Consider the following 20,710-nt stretch of genomic DNA (forward strand, 5'->3'; position numbering starts at 1 on the left):
CAGTAAGGAAGAGGCCGGTTTTCCAGTTGCACCAGAGAAGAGAATATTCCCGTTAGCACTCATTAGGTTAATGAAGATCTACAGACTGTGCTCCAGAGGGTGGTGTAGGAGCTGTGAGAAGGACATTTATATAATCGGATTGTAGCAAGAACCCTGGAGGAATTGTGCTTCAGCACAAGGATACCACAGTAACAAATAAGACTTCCACAAACTCGCTTTTTTAATCCCCTTGAGGCTTTAGGCATTATTTATTTAAAAGATATTATACAGTGTCAGAGAAAGTCCCTCCTGATCCTCAACTGTGTTTTTGCTGGTAGCATCTGGAGTATACCCACCAGGGTGAGGGCAAACTGTCAGAGAATTGTCTTAATTTTATTGCACGTAAATATTTGCTCAGAAAGAGCCAGCAGCATGATCCCACGTTACGGGTAAATGCCTGGCTCTGTATTGCAGCCTGCTCGGAAATTCACTCCCAGGTTACAAAATCCACAGGTTGGCAGAGGTCTGCCCTGCCTTTTTCCCCATCTCTAGCCCCCCACCCTGCCTCTCCACCCAGGCATGGCACCTACCTAACCGGCACAGTGGTCTGGACTTTGGGAAGGGTGAGCGTGAATTTTCCTTCCTGTATGTACTTGTTTGTGGCGATGGGTTTGCTTTGCAAGACGTCAGGAGCGGTGCGGATTGAGACGAGGTGCTGGAGTCCCCCAGCACTGCTCCCGCGGTTCATTAGCACAAAAGAATAGTCCGTGTCTGGCTGGAGGTCACTTATGAGTTTCTTCATCGAGTGGCCGTCCACCTCCACACTCTGGCTATTGTACAGAATCTGAAACGGGAAAAGAACATGCTCATGCAGCCGACAGCTGCTGCTGAAAACTCACACTCAAAATAGCAGCGTTAGAGATGACAATTTGGCTCTGGGCCCTCCCTCAGGTGGTTCAGCTACTGTGCGCTTCGTAAACAGCCATAAATCTTTAGTTAAAGAAGAGCAACCCCCAGCAGAGGGTTGAGCTGTGCTCCCTGTGCCTCAAAGTGATGGAGCAGAGAGGGGGTCATCTCAGCAAAGCCTGGGTGGCCGGCACCAGCGGTGAGGCTGGTGGTGCCACACGCACTGCTTTTCAGTGCCAGTTCGGGGGAGGAATCCAGATGGCTGTGCTTTGCTCTCGCGTGGAGATGAATGGGTCTTTGTTTCCTGTCTCACGAGGCTACAACACACAATATGCTTTTGGTGTAAAATCCCGTCTGCTTTAAATTGGTGTCACTCCCATGTCTACCAGCTGATGCCTGATCGAATGGTTAATGCAGAGCATCCCCCTCCCAGCAAGGTGACTGGGGGGGTTACACGCCTCACCAATGATCTGACAAATCCCGCGCAGGGCTCACAAATTGGTACCCGAAACAGCGGCTCTGCAGGTGTGACACCCCGTTGCCATGACAACAGATGTTGGGGCCGCGCCAGCCAGGGGCAGGAGATCGGTGCTGCTTTTTGCTGCTGCGCTTGCAGCAAGGGGCTGCTGGGCAGGGCAGGGCAGGGCAGGGCAGGGCCGCTGGTGGCCGGGGGCAGCAGGCAGCCCCCATGCACAGCTTCCTCCCTTGCGCCTGGCGGCCCCTCAGCTAATGACATTTTCTCAGCTCCCTGTTGCAGATATGCAGGCCTCCCGTCTCCCCCAGGGCACAGCAGCCATGGGCATTGCTGTATTAGTCACACCAAACAGCCCATCTGCCCTGGGAACCTCGATCCCAATCCTGCTGGAACAACCCCTGTACCCTGAAACCCTGGGTGCTGCCTCTGCAAAGCCAGAAACTCCCGGGGTTCCCAGAGACAAACGGGGTGCAGAGCCCAGAGGTTGTGCCCCAGCTGTGATAAACCAGCATGCTTCCTTCCAACGGGTGACCGTCCAGCATAGCAGGGGAGTGCTGGATTCCTGATAGCGGTGCAGAGACACAGCATGCCAAAAACTGGCAATGGCAGACCTGCAGCATGTTAAACCATGGCAGCTATTATGTGCCACAGACAGAGACCACACAGTAAAACGTGCTCTTTCCAACAGCAGCAAGACAGCTCTGTGGAAAAAAAATTACTTGAAGTAAAACAGATTTTTCACCAGCTGAGCCTGCCGTTCAGGCTGACGCAGGCAGCAAGGGAGGGACCAAACTTTCCTTCCAAGTCACCTTTTTAGCAGGTGGCAGAAATCTGCAGAAAGCTGCCGGCTTGCTGGGACAAGGGCAGCTGATTAGCACTGCTCTAATATTTAGTGCTGGAGCTGGGAGGAGGAGGGAGGCCCTGGAAAGAGATCTAAAGGACAGCGGAGCACAGTGACCAGACTAGGCCTGGAATCTGCAGCTCTGCTTTTGTGTTATCCAAACAGCAATACCCACAGCATGCTTCAAATCCTCCTCAGGTCATTTTGCATGGACATCGGGATAGGAAAAGAGCCCCAGTTTTTTTGCTGCTGAGAAGAGACTCCCAACAGGTAACAGAGCAGCAGTGAGGAACCAGCAATGGAGGAGAGATGCAATCAATCTCGTTTGTTGACATGTTTCAATCTTCAGGGATGAAGTGCAAAAGTAAGTACCAAGTACTAAAATAACAGAGGTTTGCAGGGACAAAGCCCCAGTTGGCTGCCCAGTGTTCAGGAAAAGCTGTCAAAGGCAGGATGGCTGGAGGGAGTTGTTCTCTGCTGTGACTCCTCTTAAGATATTTTCTCCTGGACTTTAATCCCTTTCTCCAAAGACATGTACATCAGGTGGGTGCTAAAGTGAGTGAAAAAGGTAAAATGAAGAAATGCTTCTTCTAGTGCTCAAACACCAGATATTTAGTTGGCAGGTTTCACCCTGCTCTGACACAGAAGTAGGCACAACAAAGACAGGAGCGCTAGACTTCAAGTCATCTTAGCGGCTTTGCTGTCTTTCCCAGCACCACCCCTTGCGATGATATTGCAATAGTACAGGTCCAGATATTCCAGATGAAAGCAAGTCAGGGGTGTCCTGAAGGAGCCGCAGGACCTCACTTCATATGCTCCAACACAGACTTGAACAAAACCAAACTTCCAACATTAAAAGCTATGCTGGAAGGATGCAAAGCCCACGATGAGTTCTGTTGCCTCTCAGATGAGATTTCTCATTATGAAGTCTTCTGTAATAAAGGTATCACCAACTGCTTCTGCGTGTGCTCTAGGGAAGACACTCGCCCACCAACGGCCTGCACATGAGGCATCTGCTGGGGACATAGGTGTTCTCCTGGAGCAAGAGGAGGCAGAAGAGATGGTCAGGCACTTCAGTTCAGAGTTTCCCTGCTTGTTCTGCACTGGAACTGGCCAGGACAGTCTCCGAGTCAGTCCTGACACCAGATGATGATTTTTACTGCCATGCACAGAAATTTGTGTCCAAAGACAGTGAAATTGGCATTTGCAATGCTTTCCTGAAGCATTCTCTGCCATCCTCTCTTTTCACAGTTGCCGCAGCAGTTCTACATTCCTTTACCTGCCATAACACATTGTCTTCTCAAATGTTATGCACCATTAGTTAAGGCCTCTACACAAACCTTACAACAACGTAAGGGCTCAGAAACAGTCATTCGTGTGCAGCTGAAGATGCCCGGGAGCTCATGAAGGAATGCTGTTTAGAGGTTGCGTCATGGCCCACTGGTAACTACTTAAGTCAGCAGCAAATTTGGCCCAAGGGCTCTGAACTGCCAAACTGACTAGCCCATGGATTGCTGTAAAATGTCATTTGTGCTGCCCTTACCCAAAAGAGAAGATTTGCAAAGCTGGGTGGGTCCAAATGTCACTGCTGAAGGTCTGCTACTTGATTTCAAGGCAGTAAAGAATGTATTGAACTAAAAGATGAAAAGACACGTAGTGTGCAACACTGGAAAAGATAATTACTCGATGGAGAAGTAGATGAGGTTGCCTTTTTTGGGGGCAGGAGTAATTACTACATTCCGTGGGACATGCTGTGAGAAAGCTCTGCCCAGCATTCTCAGGTTATTTCTGAACCTGTATCATAATCATTTTCAAAAGGTGCTATTCCTTCTCCCCATTTGTAAAATACCTTGTGATGCTGCTTTCTGTTCTGCTCTTAAGTTGAAGAATGTGTCTCAGAAAAGTGCAGTTTCCCCAAGGAGAAGGTTGTATCTATCTTGCACTTTCCATTGAAAGCTCCAGAACAGCTTTTTGCAAACACACTGGAATAGAAAAGGAATAGTGCCTCTGCTCCACCACAACTGCTTGGCAACATTTTACAAGGAATTTATCTCCTGGACCAGAAGAAGCTGTGAAAATTCCCCAAAGAGAACTCAAACCTTCATTATTGATTTGGTAGCAATGAAAATTCCTAAGGTCTCAGTTCATCCCCTATAAAAAAAATAGCACCAGTCCTCTCTGCACCTCACTATTCATTGTCAGAACAATATCTACTTTAATTAAATCTGCTAAAGTAGAATATGACACCCTTTGGGACATAGATTTAGCATGAGACTGTTTATCAAGTGTAGATAATACTAATTGTTCCCATGGAGATTTATGTGCTATGCTAGTTACAGTATTAGGCTCTGGCCTCAGCATCCCATGTGCCTGAATTAGAGGAGAGAGGTGAACTTTGTTTATAAAAACACAAAGTCCTGAAGGTTAAGGATTTCTTTTGAGTGGCACAATCAACGACCTGGAGCCGACCTTCTTAGCTCCTGGCCTTGACTCATGTGTGTCTGCAAGTCTGGGAATATTAATAGAAAGAAGACACTATTAGAGAAATATCCTTGTAACACTCTTGTTTGCATGATTGCTCTTCAGTTAGCAAGTGGCTAATGCCATCTGCTCCTGTGTCATCTGAGGGTTAACCCACAGCAGGGGCAGACCCTGAGTCACTCTCTGTGTAAGCAATCGCACCTATGAGGCCGAGACAAGGCCATCAGCATTACGTCCTTGGCTCCTGGCTACTTCCAACCACTCCACCATCCTTATGTGGTAGTAACGCTCCAAAGGTCACACTGTCCCTTTCTAGCACTGTGCTGTCAGACAGAGACATGGGCTTTGTGCCACAAGAATAAGGCAAGATGAAGCAGACTGGTTCTTCAGCAGAGTGCAAAGTAACAGGGATCTGTGAAGTTCCTTGCGGCCAGATATCTGAACACTGATCCTAATGCACCCTACATCTGGGAAAGCTTTGAATACCACAAGGTCTTCACAAAAGCCTTGTCTGCTTCAGCTAAAGTCTGCATGTTAACAAGTGTCTGCTATTGATCATAGTAATTCAGCTTCAGGATTTAAACAAGGAGAGTTAGTAACAAGGAAGGGGAGGTGCTCACACAGTTTGATGTGGATACAGTTCAAGACCTTCCCCTCATTCCCCTGGCCATGGATCCCCCACAGCTCATGCAGGCCTTGCATTTTCTCATTAGGCACAGCATGGCAGGGTGCATGTACAAGGAGGAAGGGAAGTCACGCTGCTCCCACCCCAGCCACCTTTGCAGAGGCAGCAGATAGCTGCTGAGACTGGGTGGAAGATTATCCTTGGCAATGGGACATGTTGGTCTTGTTTCTTAAGGGAGAGAAGCTGCACTGAGATCTGCAGAAATGTCCACCATGCTCTAGTCTTTTACCCACATCAGTGATCCACTCTGGGGGACAGACAAGAGCAGGAAGACATTGGGTCATCAGTGTTGTCTGCAGCCTGGTGGATGACACTACATCTGGAACTGTGCCGGAGAAAACAGAGCAGCAGCCATTCTTGCAGAGTTCCCTCTGCACTGACACATCTTGTGCTGCTCACACCTGTAACACCTTCTGGAAGGGTGATGATGCTTCTCCCTCACTCCCTGAGATTATGCATCTGCCCTGATGCTCTGAAATAACTCATAAAGGCAATCCGGATGTTTGAGACAGGACATGTTGCAGAACAAGTCATTCTTAGTCTGATTCACTGGCTGGTTTTCAGACCACTTTGTCCTGGTGATCTGTTAGGATTAAATCACATTTATAACCTTCCACGCTTCAACTCTGAGTCAGGAATCAGGCCAAGCTTGTGTAAGCACTGTCACGAAGCTGCAATGGCCAGCCTGACCGGTAGGCCCCAGCCAAGTGATACCAGGTGACAAGATACTTGAGAAAGCCGATGGAGGAGTGAAGCACTGATTGGGACTGCATGAACAACCACCACAACCGCTCATGGGAAAAACATCAGTGATTTCGGGTGCCGGACCACATTCCATTTCCCTTTGAAAAGGCAAGTAATTCAGGGGCACTATCAAGGGAGGAGTGCGTACTTAGCAAAAGTTGCCATGGTCAAGATGGGTTTCTAGCTGGATGGTGAGAAGCCAGAAATAGAATATTGATCTATTCTATTCTGTATAATAGAATTATGATCCTGGAGACATCCCCATTCTCTGACCGCCTCTGCCCAGCGCATGCCTTCACTGCTTGGTGTTTCCTGTTGGTGTGCTTCAGCCAACACTCACTCCTGTTTTGTTACCATGAGCCAAGCGCTTACTGGCTATTCCACAATTGATCAGAACAGAAAGAAATCAACAAAACTACAACACTTTCTGGCCTAAGAAGAGTGAGAGAAGGGAAAGCAAGCAGCAGCGTGCTCTACTGTGTGCCACGGTTCATGCGTGGGTGCTCAAAAGCAAGAGTGGCTACCTAACCTGGGCTTGGAGATCTGAGCTCCACAAGACCCCCGGCCAGTGAGCAATGAGACCCTGCTCTGCTGGTCTCGTCTGATGGCCTGAAAACATCAGGTGGCAGGTCAAGATGCTGCTTTCCACTGTCCTGCTCACTGCCGCAGGCAGAGCTCCCTGTCCTCTGCATCCCACCCTTACCTTAAAAGGCACTGCAGATTTATAGGAGTCAGGCACTTCCCAGCTCAGCAACACAGATGTTTTCATGACAGCATTGACGCGGAAGTTCTTAGCAAACACTGAAATGAAAAACAAGATATTTGAGCACTGTAAGGCCAAGTCAGGAGGGAGCCAGGCAGCAGCTCGGCTCCAAGTCTCTCTTTGTCTAACTCAGCAGCAGAGGTCAAAGAGTTCAGCTACAGCAGAGAAGTGAGAGATGAGGAGAAAAGAGCAGCAGCCTTTTACCAAGTCTTCAGTCTCCAGTGGAGTTTCGCTTTTTGACTATACTTTCCAGCATCACTGAAAGGAAGTTGTAGGCTGAACTGTAGCCTTCCTCTCTCCCCCCTCCACTCACACTCTCTTGGCCCTTTGCCATGATCAAAGAACAGCGGTGCTCAGGTACTGGATCTGCAGATGATCCTACCCAGCCGTCTGCTCCAGTTCAAGCAAGAGCCCTTCATGTACAGATAAAACAGCAAAGTGTGCCTGTGGAGCGACAAAGGCAATTAAGCTACCACCAACGCCCCTCTCCCCCCAAACGGCAACTTTAAGGAAAGCTTCACTGAGCCTCCCCTCGCCCAAGTAGTTTTAGACTAGGGAGCCGCACAGTACCTGATCTCATTAGTCAGAGCAAAGGGGAGCGTAGCCTCATGAACCGAAGCAAAGGTCCCTGTCCTGGAGGCAGAGCTTGCTGTTAGGGCTTGTTAGAGGGGCACTTACCTTGCTCAACAGGCATGGTCCGGGACTGGATGCTGGGGCTGAGCGGCCCAACCCCCTTATTGGTGCGGGCCCTCACTTTGATGTCGTAAGTGGTATCGGGCTTCAAATTCATCAAAGTGATACTTGTGTCCTTGGTGATGTTAACCAGGTCCTGCTGGCTATTTATGTCCCTGTATACCACTGTGTAGTTGACGATCTTGCCGTTTCTTTCTGCCAAGACTGGGGGATCCCATGCAACTTCTGTGGTGGAAGTGGTGAGACCCACCACGCGCAGGTTCTGTGGGAAGCCGCTCGGCACGTCTTCCGCAGTAGTGATCTCCTTCTCAAACTCCTCTCCCGGGCCAGCTCTGTTCTTGGCAGACAATTTAAAGAGGTAAGTGGCCCCCTTGTGCAGGTTGGTCACAGTGTAGTGATGGTCTCTCTTCCCGAAGTCTATCGTGTTGATCTTTTCCTCATCAAGACGTCTGTACTGCAGCCGGTAACCCAGCAGCTCCCCTACCATCTCCTTGGGTGGGTGCCACTGGATGAGGGCTGTGTTCATGGCTGTCGTGCTAATCATCATGGTGGGCTTCCCCGGGACTGCAACATAAACACACAATGACCATCTATAGCCTGGGAGGAGGGGAAGGAAGGACCGCTTCCGTGCTGCTCAGTCCGTGAGGATTGAGGAAAGTGGGGAAGTTCAGACAACAGGGTGAAGAGGACGACAGACAATTCACATGGATAGAGGCAGACCGACCCTAATCCAGTGGCGAGGGAAGCTGGAGCCAGCCAGCTCTTGGCTGCCATTTTCCCATGTGCTGCCATCTAAACAGGCAATAAAGTCAGCCATATCCAGCCCCAAAATTCATCCCCTTTTACAGGAAAGGTTTAAGGTACCTCAAAGCATCATATTTATCTCAGAGAAGATCTGAATCCCGTCCTCCCAATCAGTAGTCTTCAGACACTCCAGCTAGTGCACAGCATCAGGCCATGCTGGCCCTGGTGCACTGTACCACAACAGACACACAGAAGCCCGAGTCCAGCGCCCTGATCTGTCTGGAGGCAGACAAATTTCATCCTGAAACCTTGCAGTTTTACCATCTGCAGAGGCAGTGAGCAGAGCTGGGTGGGCTGTTTGCCATCAGAATACATTTTGGTTTAGCTGATGAGCAGATTCGTGATGTCAGTGTCGATGTGAGAGGTGAACACAAGTGTTCCACAGGATTTTTGCTTATGCTGCACAAATCAAGGGGTGTTGCCGTCATTGGTTAGAAACTGATGGCTTTAAATTGATGGTTTAATACCTTGATCTCCTTCAGTTAAAAAAAGGATGTGTCTTCACTTCACATCAGCTCAGATTTGTAAACAAATCAACTGATAGGGAAGATACTCAGAATCAAAGGGATGGGCCCGTTGATATGAAAACAAAAATGGGATTGTAGCCAAACCTTGTTAAATATCCTCGCACAGTTTTGAAATGTATGAGCCCACAGACGAACACAAGAGAAAAATGTATTTGACAGAATTATGCCCCGATTGTGCCATCAGAGGGCGATACCAACACTTCCCTTTGAGGTCAAGCCTGCAGACAAGCCTGTACAAAGACAGCTCTGGGGGTGGTTTTGTAGGTATTTAAGACATACAATTACATTTCCACTGCCAGTGCCATTCTCCTTGCACTCATAATACAATGTCTAACAGCAGCTAGTATTAAGGGACACATTATTTTCAAAGCTGATTCCAAATATTAACTTTAAGTGTGCATCATAACATGGGAAGACCCACTGTGGTTTACAGTGCAACACTGGGACGTTTAGGAAGCTTTTCCTGTTTGTAGGACAGCTGTAGCAATTTGACAAACAGAGGATACATCATGGCGAGGCACAAGGGAGACAGCATTTGAGATTGTGACAGTGGAAACTACCTTTGGAGCTCCCCATATGCAGCACAGAGGAGATGGCAAGCTGTTCCTTGTTTAAAAGCACCAGGAACAAATGCTCTCAGTTTGCACAAGCTGCATTCCCATAATAACAAGTGGTAAATACTGTTCCTGCGGCTGGTGTGAGAAAGCAGCAGGATTATCGGTTGTAGGACAGGTCTAGTGAGTGGAAATCGGGGACAAGACAGTGTCAACTAGTTGGTGCCACTGCCAAAGACAAGCTTGACCGCATCCGGAGGAAAGCACCTGATGAACTCCTGGGTGCCCCTGCTCCAGGCCGAGGCTCCTGTGTTGCACTAGGCACAGGGTACGAGTCTCTACTGAGATAGCAGAATCGAACTGGCTGGGATCACCAGGACCTAGAAGTTGTGTCCGCAGCACTCCTATGGCAGGATTTGTTGCATTCCAGATTTTACCATGGCTCTAGGAGCAGCCGGGCTCAGCTCTGTAAGTGTGGGGAGGCAGCAGTAGCAATGGCTGGGGTGGGGAGCTGAGAAGCACCTCTGAGGAGCCCTCTGTGCCAGGGGCCATCCCAGGCGGCACTGCAGTCACCGCAGGAAGCAAGAAATGGCACTCGCCTACGGGAACAACGTGAGGACAGGCCATGACTTGAAAGCTGAGGGAGGGCCTGGACTTTCAGACTTCCTCTTCCCAGGTCTCTGGACTATGCAGATGAGCTCAGACCCATGAGTTTCATTGCTCTTTCATGGGCCCGGCAGCGTCTGTCCATCTGTTTGCTGCACTTTGCTCAGGTGATCCAGTGGCAAAGCCTGTAAGTAAGGGCTGGAGATCACAAGAGTATGTACCTCTGCAGCATCTCCAGCCCTCTTGCTTCCTTCTGCACAGGTGCCTTGGCCATACTCCCCGTGCACCTCTTGGGAGGTTTTACCACCACCCCTACAAGGCTGTGGTATCAGCTCCCCACACTCACCTGCCCCTGTGGTGGTGATGACTTTCGGCTTGCTGCGGGCACCATCTCCCTTGGTGGTGTAGGCAGCGACTGTGACGGAGTAGGTGGTTTCTGGCAGCAGGCCTCCAATGACCGTCTCCTGGGAGCACATCCACGAGGCGGAGAAGAGGCAAACGAGAAGAGCAAATACTTGTTACTGGAGTTAGCAAAAGGAAGGCACCGGGGTCAGCATCTCCAACAGCAACACACCGACACACTCGCTGGCTCACGCTCATGCATCGCACTCAAGCACACGTCTCGCACAGAGCCAGCAAACAACAATCGCTGCCACTCAGACACTCACCTGCCTAATTTCAACCCCTGCCTCTAACACTTGGCCTTTTCAGGGACCCACCAGCAACCTGTGTCAGCAGCTGTGCTCTCCCACGGCTTCTGCCAAGAGGGAGATCTGCTCCAGAGATGGTCCTGTGTGGAGCCAGAGCCACCCTGCCTCAGCAAGTCTGAGAGTAAGAGGACTGTGGAGCTGTGAACCAGAGCAAAAGCCAGTTCAGCTGGCTGCGGAAACCTCTTGGGGGCTAATTTGGGGATTTTAAAGTTGCCTCTTGCAGCAGAGCCGCAGGGAGCACAGAGAGGCGACACAGGCAGCAGCACGGCCACGCCAGGCGGGAGGCCCCGGGCAAGGAGGAGCACCTGCAGCACTACAGCACCGTGTTCACCCTCCCTGCCAGGCACGGTGTTGTAAGGATGGGATGGGGTCAGCACAAGGCGTTGGCAAGACCTGGAGGGAAAACCCTGCGCCGTGGGAGGTCTGGGAAGAGGGCGGACTCGGCAGGGTGCTAGCACCCTTGCATGCTCTGGCTTCCTCTGGGCAGGAGGGGGGCATGGCTCTGCACTTCAATTTGAGATCAAAGAGGGGAGCACCGCTCCTCCCTCCTGGCCTCCAGCGGCAACATGGCTTGTGCCAAGCCCAGTTGGCCAGGCCTGCAAACGAGCAAGCACAGTGAGCTCAACAGCTTCCAGCAGCTGTCTGCGAGCTCAGGGCAGGTACCCCTGAACTGCATTCATCTGCGGGTGCTGTGAAAGCCATTAGCACTAATAACCCATCACGTCAGGGAGCAAGAGACAACCGGACTGGAGAAGGGGCTGGGGAAGCTTTTGGAAAGGAGGCAGAGGCTCCGGGTTGGTTATTTACCCTTTCAGACAAGGAGAAGAACAGAGATTGAGAGGGTTAAGCTCGAGTTGCTGAGGACAGGCAGCATGGGCACTGCTAGAGGCTGCTCTAGGGGTCTGATCTCTGCCCGGGGGATCCCTGCCAGCTTGAGGGGTATGAGGGACGCCAGTGGTTGCTCTCAGAGCACAGCCAGTCTCCCATCACTCACAAACACCCACACTATTAAACCTGCTGATTTCCAGTCAGTGCTGCTGGTTCAGGTTACCTGCCCAGGCTTACTCATCAAAATCACCATGTTACCGTTGTGGAACCAGCCAGCCCACAGAAAAATCAACAAGCACCAACAAGAACCCCACCAAAATCACCGTGTGAACCACAGTCCGATCCCAACTCCGCCCCTGCAGCAGATCGTGTGTGCGGGTGAGTGGACACGCAGTCCGATCGGTGCCAATGGACCCGCGGGGGAAGCACTCACACAAAACCTGCAGACTCTGAACATCCCAAGAGAATTCCCTCCTCCCAAATCCATGCAAAGAGAAATTCTCACGCAAAAGCATGCCACCGGGAGCAAAGCAAGTGAGCTCCGAGGAGGGGAGAGAGACGAGGGATGGATGAAAGAAGGTCTGATTGCATAATGTAAATACAGTGCTGTCATGACAAAGCCACTCCAAGCGAGAATCCTCCATATAAAGCAGGAGGAGAAATGCATTGTGCCAGGGAAGCTCACAGTAGGGCACATAATTGAATTGCTGACTCTAAAAAGGTCATTTTCTAGTTTGTTCCTCCAAATTTGTATTTCAAAATTATGTGGGAAAAATTGGATTTAACTGTTTAAATGTGATTGTTTTCTTATTACTATCTGTGTTTCAGCCAAAGGTCACGGTTGAGAGTGTAGGTTATTTTTCATGACTACGATCAATGTGGTTTAAAGATTATGTATCTAATTTTACCGTGTAACTCAGTGGGCCAACTACTGCAGAAAGTAGGATGCACCTCCTGAGTCGATCACTTGAGTCTGCCTAGAACTGCACTGCAACAAGCTGGAAATACAGATTATAGGAAATGTCAATTGCTTTTCTGCATTTATTAGCAATCTAAATGCCAATTTTCTCTGGATTTGCTGCTTGTGGAAGGTTTCACAATGTAACTCTCCAACCTCATTAAGGGAGTGAAAGGGATGTTTTGACAGCACTGTGTCTACAAAATTCACAAATCGATTTACCAAACCCCTCTTTTCCAACCTGGAATACACACAAGTGGTACTTACATGGTCGACGGAGTCCTCAGCTCTCCACTGACGGGGGAGAAAGGAAGGAGGAGAGAAAAATGGAGACACAGAATTTTAAGGGGCAACGTGTAGGAAGGGGATGACGATGACGACAACAGCAGGGGTTAGCAGGACTGGGTTGGGGGGATTACAACACTTATACACAGAGGGTCACTTGGCACAGGCTGTGCCAAGGGAAGAAATGGCATAGAGCAATTTTCTACATGCCGCTACCCTGCGCAGTAGGTCTGAGATCATTCACACAAACAGGGGCAAAGAGCTTCCTTCTCGTATGGATGGAGAGGTCACCACTTCCTAACTTTGCAGTCCTTTCCCCTTCTGGCTTTGTCTGTATTTTTCTGCCTCTTCCATGAGCAGAAGCAAGAAGGGCCAGCTTGCACCAACAAGGCTCTGGGGCTGACTGCTGCCCCACAAGTCACTCACAACAGTTCTGTGGCCTAATCTCCAGTTTCTGTCCTAGTGATCCTCCAGCCACCATCTCCTGTTGAGAACCAGACCTCAACACACAAAACTCAGAGGGCACCCTCTGCAGGGAAGCACCAATGCAACATTTACAGATCTTCTCTTTCCTGTATCATTTGCAAGAAAATGCTCTGGGGACCTCAGAAAACCGAGAAGTGCCATCTTTTGTAAACAGTGCAAGAGAGGCTGAGATCTTACACAGAGCTCCACACTAAGCTGCTCCTCTCCGACGGCACTGTGTGGCTTGGAGCGAGGCTCAAACCAGTGCAGGTACTGAGGAAACAGCTTCTCACTCCCAATTACACAACACCAAACGGCAAACACGCGTTTGCAAAGAGCAGCCCTGCAGGTAAGACTTCTACACAAACCATTTCCCAGCAAAAGCTCACGTGGGTTCCCAGCCATGGCAGCTCAATTAGGGCTCTGAAGAGGGAACACACAGGTTTCTGGCTGGATTTGGGATTCTAAGGCATCAAAGCTGCATTGGGGTGGTGAGACTTAGCAGACCTTGGCTGCTGCCACGCATGCCCGTAGCACTGTTCTTTGTGGTTGATGCACCAAAGGAAGGTTTGCAGAGATCACAGCAAGCTCTCTGAGCCAAGGTGATGCATTACATCTCAGGTTACTAAATCTGCCTGGAGGAAGCACTGGTCGATGGGTTCAAGCACAGAGATGAAAGTGGAAGATAGGTATTATTGCCCCTCACTCACAGTGTGAGCCTTGGCAAGCCTTGCTTCTGAGCCTGAGCTGCCAGCTGTGAAATGGTGCTCAGATACTGACTTCTTCAGGACACCAGGAAGCCCAGCTAACACTGCCGAAGTGCCTGGGAAACTGCAAGTGCGGCAGAAGTACTAAATGGTATTAAAGCTACAAGTTGCCTTTTGTACTCAGGCTATTTGAGGTGGCTTTCACAGGCTGCAGCCTATCACAGTGGCAGAGTACTCTCCTCAGCAGTAAAATACATGGCATACCTTCAAAATACTTGTTATTTTATTCTCTAAAATCAGAAAGAAGCAGCTATTGGAGAAACGTTCCTCTAAGATTTTATTATAGTTCACTTATTTGATGCCATGAGACTGCAGTAGAATTATCCCCCTAAACCATCTTAAAATTTAATTTCAGCAAAGAGGTCAAGTTGTCCCTAAAGACTTCCTATAAAGCCAAGGCCCTCACTAAGTATTATGGTCACTAAAGGCCCTCTTTCTACACACATCTTGGAGTTATTTCTAGGGTTGCATGCTTAGATGAACCCAAGTCATTACTGTTGATGTCCTACCTGCACCAGCCAGCCCACACCGTGGTCAACAGCCACACGCTCTGCCCTGCTGATCTGAAACCTGGCAAAAGTCCTGCTGCAGGAAGGATACGAGGCCTGGTAGCTCTTTCCCCCAGAAGTACACTTCTGCTCCAATACCATGTCCCTGGTGGATGGGGGCCACGTGGATGGTAACACCCCAACCCGCCTCCATGTAGCTGTAGGAGTAGAAGGTGACACCCCACTGCAACGAACACTGGAGCAGACCCAGGCTTAGGAAGCTACTGCATCTCACAGCCTCTCACACCACAGCAGGGAGTTTATCACCCACTAGGATTTTAGACCAAGCATTCAACGTTCAAACTCTGTTTGCTCTTATGTTTCAGTGGACTTTAATATTGCATCAGAGAGTGCAAAGAAACGCCTTGAGATCTGTGCTGAAGGAGTAACAGTGAAAAGCCAGGCCTGCATAAATACCCTGGTATAAATTCAGTCTCATTATGAAAATATCATCTGCAGATCAAAACGCTTCCTTCCTTAAACTAGCTCAATTGCTTCTTAACTGTTTAAGGTTGGTCAGTAAGACAAATTGATCTGAAAAGCCCAGGAGCTGCCATAAAAAGAACTCAGACAGTGCTGTGTGCATAAGGCAGGATGGCTCAGGGAAGTGCTAAAGCTAACCGTGTGTATTTATGGCAGCTGCAATGCTTTAATGTTTCATTTTACACTTCAACACCGCACAGCATAGTCATGTCTCACCAGGGAATGGCTGTTTTCCCTGACCATGGCTCTTGCAAAAGACAGACTCAAGCCCTCCTAAACAGCCCCAACTATGGGAAGTGGATATTGCAGTTTTCCTGCAGATCCTTCTCCTCTCTGCTTCAGTGACTGTGGCGCAACAGTGAAACTCCAGATGTAAACTCGGGTGCTCAGCTTGTGGGATGCGGAGGGGTCTGAGGGCTCCAGAACTTCACCTTTGTCCATTACTGAAATGCCTCTTGGATGATGCCTTTCAGTTTTGTTCCACTTACGAAGCAGAGTACCTCTCAGCTCCACACCAGACTCTTACCTAGATGAGTACACATGCATAAGGAGTTGTTCCAAGTAGATTCAGATAAAGATCCTTGACTATCACCCAGAGAAAGAGGGAGGCTGTAAATTCCTCTGTGTTATGCCCGGGGTGGGCACTGCCCAGGGAGAATAGGAGTCTCTGCTTCCCCTTTCTCCTTCGATCTCCATCCAACAGCTTGAAGTGCTTGCTGTTACTTCTTCCTGCTCTTCTGGAGCAAGCTGGTGGGATGTGCACTCGGTCTGCATGCTGGATGGAGAAGTGCTACCTGCGAAGACCACACAATCTTCCTGTCGGCCTGCAGCCCTTCTTGTGGGCAGCACACCTTTCCCCTGCCGTGACTCTGTTTGCAGAGCAGGAGAAGAAGGTGGCAGGAGTCCCTCCTCCACAAAGCCTGACCTCCTTGTACCCAGCTGTACCCAGATAGCTCCCAGCAGAAGAAGCATTGCAAAGCTCTCTGGGCAGGCTGGATCTGCAGAGGGCTGTAAGCAGCCGAGGCTCATGTGCACAACGCATCCCCAGAGCGATGCAGGCAGCAGGTTCCCTGGCAAATATGCTGCACAGTCAAGGGCAGGAGCAGTTGTCGAGGCCACATTGCAGCATGGGGAGAAAGTCCCCCCTCAAGACACTCCAGTCTGGGCTGAGGACAAGCAGGCTGGGAGCAGGACACTGGATCAACAGCTAGATTCATGCAGGGTCTAGCTGCCTGTCTTGGAAAGAGCAAACAAGAGTCACGCTTGCATGGGAACCTGAATGGGAAAGCCTGTCCTCCCCTGGCCCTGCTGCCTCCTTTGTGCCCGGTGCTCCAGACTCAGCATTGCCGCCTGGCGCTGCTCAGCACTAAGCTCTGCAGGGCACATAGGACTGGTACCTGGGAAGGGATGGAGGGGATCAAGCCCACTGCTCCTCCTGATACACTGCAGCTGCCCAGGGATTGGAGACCAAGGAAAGCAGGTGGGCCCCTGCCCTCCCCTGAAGAACCTAATGCTTGGGCCCCATGGCCCTGCTATCCCCTGCTCCCTCAAGCCAGCAAGGACTTGTATGAGAGCAGTGGAGTGCAGCTGAGACCCTGCACTGGTGCCCCTGCTCCTTTCAAAGGCACTCTCTCAGTGCTCGGATGCGTTGTGCACAAGACCCAGGGCACAGAAATGAATCTTCTGCCATTGCTCACCGTGGGACCTGGCTGAGCCACGACGGGCAGGGCCTGTGCAGGAGATGGTGCGGATATCTGACCCAGCTCTGTGGCCGTACACACGCTCTCCCTGGGCGCTCCTCCACAGAGCATGGTCACATTTGCTTGTCCATCAGGAGGTGAGAGCTCAGACTGGAAGGCACAAAGAAGTCTGATGGAGGTAATCAGTCACAGGCGCAGCCACAGAGGGGAGGGAGAGGCCTCAGCTCCATTGCAGGACCTTCCTAACAACTGATTACTCTCCCTAGGCAAGAGGCTGTAAAACAAAATGTGATCTCTCCAGCACCAGGGCCCCCACTTCTCTGCTGATGTTTTAGTCCTTTCCACTCAAATGGTTTTGAAAACTCAGAATCTATATTATCTGCATAGCTAACATCTCCATTCCCTTTCCTTTTTCCTTTCATCTTCGTTTACTCTCTCTCTATTTCTCATCTTCAATCAGGAAAAATCATGAGTCAGCTTTAATACCAGTGTCTTCATACCATCTGCAGGAAGCAGATTATGTGGTACATACCTACTCAAAATCAGCAGACAGGCTGGCTAGGCAGGAGGAGGGGCTCTGCCTACACATCCAGAGAATTTCTTCTCTGACCCCAGATTTTCAATCAATTTAATTCTCTCCTTGTGCACTGGTATAAATGTTTATGAATGTTTATGAGTACTGAACTGTGGCTGTATTCTGGTCATCTTCATCCTGTGACCTTCAGGGACACGTGTTCCAGTGAATCTTTTGTTTTCTTTCATAGAAAATAACTCTTCCAAGACTACTCATTAAAGTTTGATCTGGCACTGCTGTACTGAAAGATGGCAGCTCTTACAGGGTTCTTCAGCTTCTGGAGCAGACGTATTTCATCACAAGCACAGGTCATGCCTGGCTTCTCACTCTTTTGGGAAATAAAGATCTCTTCTGCCAAGTCAGTGAAACCTCTTCCCTGCAGGGTCATTATTAGTGTGTCCCAAGAGTGACGTGACTCCTTCAGAGTAGTCACTTCTCTGCAACTATCTTTTGGCCTTCACTTCCAGCCAAAAATTACAGCGGATGAGTTCAGCACCATACACACCAGAAAAAAAAATAATCACAGCAATCAAGAACTTTCCCACATAAATTCACCAAATACAAAAGACTGGTAAGTGGTCTGTCAGGCCAGGAAACTTCAAGCAACTTGCCTCCTTGATGCACACATTCAAAAGAATGCAAAATCCAGCACTCCTTGGAAAGTTTCTGGCTCTGGCATCCTCATTCCTGCACATTAGCATGGGGTTTCTCTCTCTGAAATGTGTGAGCAAGGAGTGAAAGCAGAACTGGCTTGGCAAGCATAAAATATTTGAAAACACCAACAAGAACAACATTGCCAACTTTGCCCACCTACGCTTGGGACCAACCCATTAACTCCAAACTCCAGCCGAACAACACAGCATCAATTGTTCAAACAACACAAGATTATATCCTCCTGGAATAAGTAAAGGCCAGTAAGCAGCTTTTCTAACGACTAAAATAAAGCAACATCTGAAACATAAACAGACGTGCCCCTGATAACACTGCAAGGACCCTCAAAGCATTTTCTCTCTTTAAAGTTTTCCCCTTCCACATTATTACTGAGTTTTATCCTTCAGAATATGAATGGGGAACAAAGCTGCCTCTGTGCACTGCACTCCCCACTGACAAACGTATAAATGATTCACAGCTGCATTCAGGAGACAGATCAATTAATCGTTGCAGCTCTCCAGTATTTATATTGGGCATCATTCAAGCAAGCCAGCTCCAAATCGATTACTCATCGCTTCCAACAGCAGCAGATCCTGTACTTCATTTATACGATTATCTTTGTTGAGAACAGCATGGGTCATCCAGGACGAAGGATCCTTGCTCCAAAGAAGAGTTGTATTTCATCACAGACAGGGCACCAAAAACTTCCCTGGGCCTTGGGAAAGAGGTAACTATGCATTGCTGGGCTGAGCAGAGTGCATAACCATGCCTGGAGCACTGTGTGGGAACAGGGCCTCAGCTCACAGCTGGTGAGGTATCCAGGAGATCGCACAAATATGAGCAGATTGTTGTACGGGGATTGCAGAGGACAAAGTCATTTACAGGCGACGTGGGCCTGCACCTCACTCTTTTTTTTTCTCCCCCCCTGGCCTTTCCCAGACTCAGTTGGCTTCACCTACAGTTTGGTTTCAAGAGGCAGTGCAAGGTCAAGTCCCTGCCTTGCAAAAGCAGGAAGGAAGGGAGGCTTTGCTGAGCCAGAGGAGGGCTGCCCCGCCTGGCGTGCTGTGCCCACCCAACGGTGCAGAGCCACCCCTGTGCCCCACAAGCAGGCAGCACCCCGGTGGACTCTGCTGAGAGAGAAGCTTAACCCTGAACATAGTCAGCAGCACGAAAGAAGCAGACTCAAGGCTTATTTAAAACTCTCCAGTGGTTTATAACCTGACTGACAAAACACAATTTGCTCCAGCTGGAGTCTACACAGGACGTGGCAGGCAGAGAGAGGTACATGTTGGAGAAGGAGTAAGAGAGGAGCATCGTCCAATACATCATCTTTCCTACAGCAATCCTCTCCTGATTAAACTTTTTACCCATTAGTAAGCCACAGTTTAGGGATAAACTGTTCGCCTTGCTCAGGCAGGGCTGAGTCCCCACACTCTGGAGCTGCAAGGAGGCCAAGAAATACTTGGATCCATCCAGCCTGGCCCTCTGCGGAGAGGGAAGGTGCCATGCCCGCCAGCCTGTGGTCCCCACACTGTACCTGTGCTTCCGACAGCATGACGTCCTTGATCACTGGCTGCCCTCGAGGCTCGTTGTTTTCCAGCTTCACGTACGTAACCTGGTACCCGCGGATCTGCCCGTGCTGCTTGTTGGAGATGGGCAGCTTCCAGCTCACCCGGATGGCAGTCGAATTCACAGACTCTACCTCCACCTTCCGCGGTGGGGCACTGGGCACTGTAACACACACAGGATGGACAGTTAGCAGGTACCACACAACTGCTGTCAGCGACCACTCACTCCTTTGCTGTCTTCCCTCCACCTCATTGCAAGGATGGCCCCGCTGGCACAAGTTCCCTGTACCTGCCCAGGAGGTCATGCTGCAGTTTTCCAGGGTGACCATATCCCCGACCCCTTCCCAGCATCCAAGCACTTTTGCTACTCTCAGTAGGAAAAAGCATGACTGTGATATGCAGGAGCACCCCTAATAAAAGCCGCTGTGTACTCAGACCCAAGGTCCATCTAGCCCTCTCTTATCTCCAGCAGGAGGGGAGCAAGGAAGAATACAAGAATGTAACAGAATATAAAGAATATGGTAACCACCTGCAGTTCAGGGTGCCCTGTGGCAGAGGCAGGGGTTTTGAAGCCTTCTTTGCATCATGCCTGTCACAACACCTCCTCTCAGATCCCTCTGCATACATCTAAATGCAGTCCAACAGCCCCAGGTAGCGTGACTGGGTGCCAAGCCTGCCTCGCGGGGAGCCCTGGTACCTGCCACTAGCCAGAGTGCACACATGCTCTTCCACTGTGACAGCAAGAGGTTAATGAGGGGGAAAAGCACCATCCTAAAACAGTAACCCAGAGCTCAGAGACAGCAGTCACTGAACTCAGCCAGATAAAGGGGCCCATGGGGATTGTGACAGCTCTGGGGACTGTATTTCATGCATGGCCAGCTGAATGCTTTTTGATAATAAAATGAAAAATTACACTGCCCAGAAAATATCAATTTTCTTGCAAGGTGAGGCCCGTTTAAAAATGTATTTATACCCTATTTACCATTTGGAAAAATTACCTCCTTATTACTTTTTGCTCTTGCATTGACTGTGACAAAAATGTCAGTGCTAAAAAAATTAGCTTCTCAGTTGCTCCTGGAAAGCTCCTTCCAGCTGAAGCAGCTAGGAGCAGAGGT

At 49.7% G+C, this 20,710-nt stretch overlaps 1 protein-coding gene across 1 annotated transcript in view; it reads right to left on the reverse strand.

The window, feature by feature from the left end:
• The window catches only part of PTPRF (protein tyrosine phosphatase, receptor type, F), a 304,224-nt gene that overhangs the window by 42,306 nt on the left and 241,208 nt on the right, over positions 1–20,710 (reverse strand). Inside the window, exons 14-19 of the mRNA XM_009332537.1 lie at positions 19,565–19,758; positions 12,822–12,848; positions 10,405–10,522; positions 7,553–8,131; positions 6,815–6,912; positions 570–823 (exon numbers count right to left, since the gene is read on the reverse strand). Coding sequence (XP_009330812.1) covers positions 570–823; positions 6,815–6,912; positions 7,553–8,131; positions 10,405–10,522; positions 12,822–12,848; positions 19,565–19,758 — 1,270 coding nt within the window. The remainder of the gene's footprint in view (positions 1–569; positions 824–6,814; positions 6,913–7,552; positions 8,132–10,404; positions 10,523–12,821; positions 12,849–19,564; positions 19,759–20,710) is intronic.

Source organism: Pygoscelis adeliae, unplaced genomic scaffold (assembly GCF_000699105.1).
Source record: "Pygoscelis adeliae isolate BGI_AS28 unplaced genomic scaffold, ASM69910v1 Scaffold449, whole genome shotgun sequence".
NCBI classification, from domain to species: domain Eukaryota; kingdom Metazoa; phylum Chordata; class Aves; order Sphenisciformes; family Spheniscidae; genus Pygoscelis; species Pygoscelis adeliae.